This window comes from Ceratina calcarata, unplaced genomic scaffold (assembly GCF_001652005.2).
Source record: "Ceratina calcarata isolate Rehan_Ccalc_2016 unplaced genomic scaffold, ASM165200v1 scaffold669, whole genome shotgun sequence".
NCBI lineage: Eukaryota > Metazoa > Arthropoda > Insecta > Hymenoptera > Apidae > Ceratina > Ceratina calcarata.
This window is the reverse complement of record NW_017177945.1, coordinates 24,461-31,541: the sequence shown is the minus strand read 5'-3', so window position 1 is coordinate 31,541 and position 7,081 is coordinate 24,461. Positions and strand designations below refer to the sequence as shown.

The window sequence follows — 7,081 nt, the reverse complement described above, 5'->3', positions numbered from 1 at the left end:
ATCGAGCTTTAAACGCTTTGAACTCATTGACCTTGAGGGTATTGCGCTTTCAATGCGATGGCCGATCGCTTTTTTATTTGAAATCGATTCTTCAATATACCCTTCCGCAACTGTATTCGATTTCCACCCACCGTGTCTTTTCAAATCCGTAATATCTCCTCCCGCGTCAACAAGTATCGTGGCGGATGATCTCCTAAATGTATGTCCTGTATACAGCTCAGGATTTTCTAGTTTAAGATATTTGGCTATTTCCTGAGGTACACTACCAATCTTGTTAATGCCAAGTGGCTGTAAAACACATCTCCCTGCTCTATATTTTAAAAAAAATCTGTTTGTTTTTGAATTATTTGGCCTTCTTTCCATATATTTTTTAATTATTGTATAAAATTCGCCAACTACCGTAAATGTTCTAGTAATTTTAGTTTTTGTTTTTTGTAGTGTTATGGATAAAAATGTACCATGGTCTTGTACGTCTTCTGTACATAAATTTGTTAATTCCTCTCTTCTGCATGCACCAGAAAGTCCTATAACCAGTAATGCCTATAAAAGAAATGATTACAAGTTTTTAATTCACAAAAAATGTCACTATACATTAATTAATACATATGCACATATAAAATAAATACCTTCATGCCAAGATATTCTGCATCGGGTGCTTCTTCGAGAAACTTCGACACGTCAGCTGTTGTTAATACTTTTGATTTTTTTGGCTTATATCCCGAATTCTTTTTCTTTAAAAATCCTATTAATTGTGGATATTTACTTATATCAATGCCATCATACGCTTTGATTGTCGCTTTCAGCATGGAATACTTTGACCACAGTGTCGATGCAGCAAACTTAGAACCTATTTCGTTGAAGTATACTAATAACACAGCTTCGGCGAACGAATTTGTATTTTTTGTACTACGCCACTTTTTGAATTCATTATATACTATTGTATATTTTCGTTTGGAAATATTGGGCAACGAATTGAAGGCGATTTCTTTTGCTGCTGCAAGCATTTCAGGTGGCACATCATCGTCTTTACTACCACTAGCATGAGTACTCATTGTCTTCGACATTTTTCTTTTGAAATTAATATTTGAATAATACTTTTATGGGAAAGGGGATTTCAAGGTATCCCTTCCACTGGATGGGAAAACGATCAGAGTTTACTACTTTTAACAAAAATCTTTATTCAACGTCTTCACACTGATTCGCTCGGTTCACGATTGACCTCTCAAGCTTCGGATTCAGCCCCTTATATTTCACACACCACACACCACACACTCCTCACACATTCTTCACATATTCGTCAATTTTCCTATCATACCGCTAACGTTGCCGCCAAACGGACACGTGGAGTCCCAACGGCTCGCGGCGGCCCTTGATCATCGACACCATCCGCGGAGCTCGAAACATTTTATAAACAATATCGACTCCGCTCGGATAGTTGCCGATAATCCGCTTCCGCTGACCTCCGCGGGTCCTCCACGCGCCTCCCGACGACACGTGGCCACACACATCCTTACACTCATGCATCCTTACATTCCCACACTTTTGAACTTGAACTTTTCTTTTTATTTAACCACCGCACAAGAACACTACAAATCAAATTATATCAATGAACAGAACTAACGCACAATCCGTTATGGAAATTAGACAGTTAATGAATGAATATTGATTAAACATTTAGACATAAGACGATAGACAAAATCAATTAGAAATTTCTTGGCTAAGCGCGATATATTTGAACAAATTGACGGCTCTGCACGCTCTTCTCAGCGTGCGGGAAAGTGGTACTTTGCGCACGCATTTTAGTGCGCAAACTCGAACTTTGCGCACGATAGTAGGAAAAATGGATTTTCTTAATCATTCCGTAAAAAGATTAGAGAAAAATTGTAAGTTAGTGGAGATTAAACGTCCCACGATAAAATATGGTACGCCTGATGGGCCAGGGGCAGTATTTTTCTTCATCATTTTTTTAACTGCAATGAGGATCTCGTCAGAAGTAACATTGAGCTCTGTCTGCCAAGCAAAGTTGCTGACTTTAAGTTTAGGATTGACAGCATTAGGAAAGAGAGATGAGAGAACAATGTCTAAAGTAGCGGGTTCAATTGACTCTGTTAGTGGAATAGTTGACGTGGTTAACTTTTTTGTAGCCCATTTATATGGAAGACCCCATATATCGTTGTCTACATTGTTTAGGAGTTTCTTCCAGTTATCATTTTTTGCTTTTTCGATTGCATACTTAAACTTCTTTTTGTACGAGCGATATAGCTTTTCTTTAGCTAGAGTTACTAAAGAGAAAGGTTTTATCAAGCATGTTTTCTTAGAGCGTTGCCAGCTCCTATGAGCTGTTTGGCAGCGTCGTCTCATTTGATTAAGTTCGGGAGACCACCATGCTTGAGGCGGTAGCTTAAAAAACGGTGAATGTTTGGACATAGAAGAATTGCAAAGAATATGCAACTGTTTGTCAGTGTAGTCAATTTTCTTAAAAAATGCAGAGTGACGTGTCAACTCGTTGTTCCAAGAGATAACGTTCGTTAGGGTGTCACAGGTGTTGGAGTTAAAAGATTTTATATTCCACCTAGGAAAAAGAGGAGGTTTGGAGTTGTTTGTTTTGGAAGGAACATACCTGAGATAGATATATCGGTGATCTGACAGCGTTTCCCTATCGAGCACCTTCCAGTTTTCAGTACGACCAGTGGCTGTTTGCCATCGTGATATCCACGATTGACGAGCAATGCGATTTCACATATGTCGGTTCGCTGCCCGAATTTAATATTGTTAGGTTATTAGATCGGGCCCATTTGGCGAGTGTAATTCCGCGTAAATTGTTTTTCAGACTGCCCCATAGGATGTTATGGGCATTGAAGTCGCCGCCAATTAGAATCGGGTGATCGTAGTATTTGGAAATATATCCGCTGATATCTCTCAGTCGATTCTCAAAAACGACACGGACCTCTCTCGGCGGGAAGTATACTGAAATTAGAATAAGGATGTTTACCTGAATTATTACTACGTTATTGGCATTAGCAATAACTTTAGGGTTTGATTTGAGGGAGCAGTTTATTACGATGGCTGCTCTGTTGTCAGTACCACCACCAATCCATCTAGCTTTGATAGGGTTATATGGTTCAGATACTAAGGCGAAGTGTATGCCGTGTTCTATCATGTACGCTTCAAGAAGCGATTGAGCTGCAGATGAATGGTTTAGATTGGTTTGTATTATATCTATAGGTATGTGCGAGGATAAGGTATGTTTTGGAGCCATTAGGTTAATTGTTCAGTCATAGGCTCCTCCAACCCAGTCGTGGAAGCGGTTATAGAACGGTTATTCGACTTTTTTGCCTGGACGGGATGTTGCGAGTTGTTCTTCTTATAGTTTAAAAGAGATTGACAATTCGCCGAGCCCATCTTGTGATTGTGGCTGAGATTGTTTGTCGTGCAGAGTCTGCATGTCAGATTGTCGGACGGACATGGATTTGGTGTGTGGCTTTTATTGCCACATTTGTAACACCATTCCGACATGTTATTAGAGGTACAGTTACCTCTTACATGGCCATAATTCCAGCATTTATAACACTGAGCTGGCCTATTCTCTAAGGGTAAAATACGAGCAGTAGACCAGCCAATAGTTAACGTTTGTTTTTTAAGAAGCTTGAAGGCTGCATTTTCATCACATTTGCACCAAACGGTGACAGTGCCTCTAGTGTTAGGTCGTACAGGGCCAAGGATGAAATTCTCATGGGGACCACATGTGGCCTGGAGAGCGTTGAGAATTTCTGTTTGTGTAGCAGAAACATCAACACTTGTCAGGAGAAGCTCTCTGTATTTAATAGGGCAGGTGATATGGACCTCATCTGGTGGAAATAGGTCTTTAATTCTTTCCATTAAAGTAGGGGCAATGGATTTGCCATTTTTCTTTGGGATTTCCAAAATTAATCCACCATTTGCTGAGTTTTGTTTTATCATTTCAACGCCTATTTCTTGAAGATTAATGTTTTCCTTCGCCACCCTAATAATTTGTGGAAGTTTCATAGAGCTTTTGGCAGTTTCGGTGATATATATAACCTCTGTATTTTTAGGTTTTTTCTGTCCTCGGTTAGGGCCACTGTTAGAGGTGGATGTTTGGTGGGTAACCGAAGAGGGTTCAGAGGTAAAAGTTTGCTGGTTCTTGGGTTGGATATGTTTAGGTGAATCAGGTATTTTTTTCTTTGATTTTTTCCCAACTACCTGGGACCACATTTCGGAGGTACGATGGGATTTGCGTGCTGAGGTATCTGTAGCAGAAGATGGCATTGATCTTCTAGAGGTCGGTTGAGCCAACTCTGTGGTTTTCCCATGATCTGCTAAGGCTATTTTGTTTAAGATTGCAGCGATTACATCATTCTTGAAATCGCGGAGTTTCTCATCGATGTTGCTACTTATGAGTTCTACAAGGTTGCTGGGGTTTGGTGTGTCTCTATTTGAAACGGAGGTAGGAAAGTTATCGGCCGCAGGAGCCAAGGCTTTCCTAGCCAACTGAATCGCGACGCTCTGCAGTTGGGTTTCAAGAAATCTGTTTCTTTCGGTTAATTTTTTGTTTTTCGCTTCTAGTGCCTTTGCCTTTTTGTGGTTGAGTTTCAAGGTCTCCAGCTCCTGGCAGACATCTTTGATGTTCTGTTCGGCAATTTTGAGCTTTTTTTGGTAGGTGCCTGTAAGATTAGAGGATTTAGTACGAACAGTTTCTATTTCACGCATGCTTTCAAGAAGAGACTCAACAAGAGTAGTAAGTTTGGTTGTTAGGGATGGTGCCCTAAACTAAACTGCCGGGAATAGAGAATCGGGTTTGTAAAATAAAATGCACGCCGTCGATTTCCCTTAAACCCAAATACCGTTTATTCATCTCTAGTGTTAGGTCGTACAGGGCCAAGGATGAAATTCTCATGGGGACCACATGTGGCCTGGAGAGCGTTGAGAATTTCTGTTTGTGTAGCAGAAACATCAACACTTGTCAGGAGAAGCTCTCTGTATTTAATAGGGCAGGTGATATGGACCTCATCTGGTGGAAATAGGTCTTTAATTCTTTCCATTAAAGTAGGGGCAATGGATTTGCCATTTTTCTTTGGGATTTCCAAAATTAATCCACCATTTGCTGAGTTTTGTTTTATCATTTCAACGCCTATTTCTTGAAGATTAATGTTTTCCTTCGCCACCCTAATAATTTGTGGAAGTTTCATAGAGCTTTTGGCAGTTTCGGTGATATATATAACCTCTGTATTTTTAGGTTTTTTCTGTCCTCGGTTAGGGCCACTGTTAGAGGTGGATGTTTGGTGGGTAACCGAAGAGGGTTCAGAGGTAAAAGTTTGCTGGTTCTTGGGTTGGATATGTTTAGGTGAATCAGGTATTTTTTTCTTTGATTTTTTCCCAACTACCTGGGACCACATTTCGGAGGTACGATGGGATTTGCGTGCTGAGGTATCTGTAGCAGAAGATGGCATTGAACCTCTAGGGGTCGGTTGAGCCGACTCCGTGGTTTTCCCAAGATCTGCTAGAGCTATTTTGTTTAAAATTGCAGCGATTACATCATTCTTGAAATCGCGGAGTTTCTCATCGATGTTGCTACTTATAAGTTCTACAAGGTTGCTAGGGTTTGGTGTGTCTCTATTTGAAACAGTAGTAGGAAAGGTATCAGCCACAGGAGCCGAGGCTTTCCTAGCCAACTGAATAGCGACGCTCTGCAGTTGGGTTTCAAGAAATCTGTTTCTTTCGGTTAATTTTTTATTTTTCGCTTCTAGTGCCTTTGCCTTTTTGTGGTTAAGTTTCAAGATCTCCAGCTCCTGGCAGACATCTTTGATGTTCTGTTCAGCAATTTTGAGTTTTTTCTGGTAGGTGCCTGTAAGGTTAGAAGATTTAGTACGAACAGTTTCTATTTCACGCCTGCTTTCAAGAAGAGACTCAACAAGAGTAGTGAGTTTGGTAGAAATGTTTACCGGAGAATCCTGTTCATCTAAGGTATCTGAAAGCTCAGATAGGGAATCATCTGGATCAGGATTTGTTTTCTTATACGTTTTCTTCTTTCCGCGACTGCTACTTTGAGAGTTAGCGGAGATGTTATGCTTACGTTTTACAGAGGATGTAGTGCCAAGGATTGAACTTGTACTCAGTTCATCCGATGTGGATTTTTGAGTAGCTAAGGGAGGGCTTCTTTGAAGTGTAAAAGTTGGTGAATGAATTGCGTTATATGGTATTGTATCAATACTAGTAGATGCAATACCTTTCTGGAGAGTTGGAGTTAATGGATCCTCTTGATTCATTATTTTCTCCGTGTAGTTCAGAATACTTCTGTTTACAGAGTTTCGTACTTGCGTAGAATTTTCATTTTTAGGAGTTTTATATTTCAGAAATTGTGCCATATTTATTTATTTGGTACCGCTTATGTACTAGGGGACGGGTAGCACGCAGGTGGGTGCACCCACGGATCTCCACGCTCGGCGGTACTCCGCCGACCCTGCGCTAACACTTAACCTCCCAGGCATACACGCACGGGAAGCACTCGTCCGTCAACACAGTTGGGGCTCCGATACCCCAACCCAAAGTACAATGCCTGGCCAGAGCCCGAAGGAGGTACTCCCTGACAACATGTGCAGGGAAGGCCTCGGTAGTGCACCGCACACATCAGCCCTTGGAACTGCAGGGTGAAACAGCCGCTGCAGCACCGTAGGCACTCCCAGCCTCCCTAACACATGCGCCATCCCACACACCATTCACACTGATCATTCATACACAGGGAAAGTGGACAAAAAAAGGGAATTCAAAGGAGTATAAGGACAGGAGACGGTCAGGAGAGATAGGGAAGTATAGGGGAGTCAGGTAAGTATAAAGTTTAAGATTTTAAATTATGTGTCCGAAATCAGCTGAGTATACGTAGCATAAACATCACATCTTTTAATTTCAGGTAGGGGAGTGGACAGAGTCAGAGAAATATTGAAGTATAAAATAAACAAACAAAGGTTAAGGTAAGTCTTAGAAAGTAAGATAAGTAAAATAAAGATAAAATAAGTAAAATAGATAAGATAATGTAAAGTATAGTAAAAAAGGTAAAGTAAAATCC

The 7,081-nt window shown here is 40.6% G+C and overlaps 1 protein-coding gene across 1 annotated transcript; it reads right to left on the bottom strand.

The window, feature by feature from the left end:
- Nucleotides 1-399: 399 nt before the first annotated feature.
- LOC113464959 (uncharacterized) lies at nt 400-1,337 on the bottom strand (the record flags this gene model as incomplete). Its single annotated transcript, XM_026817779.1, has 2 exons — nt 627-1,337; nt 400-540 (listed from the first exon to the last, which is right to left on the bottom strand). Coding segments are annotated over exons 1-2 (579 nt in total), but the record flags the coding sequence as incomplete, so codon positions are not given.
- Nucleotides 1,338-7,081: the final 5,744 nt, after the last annotated feature.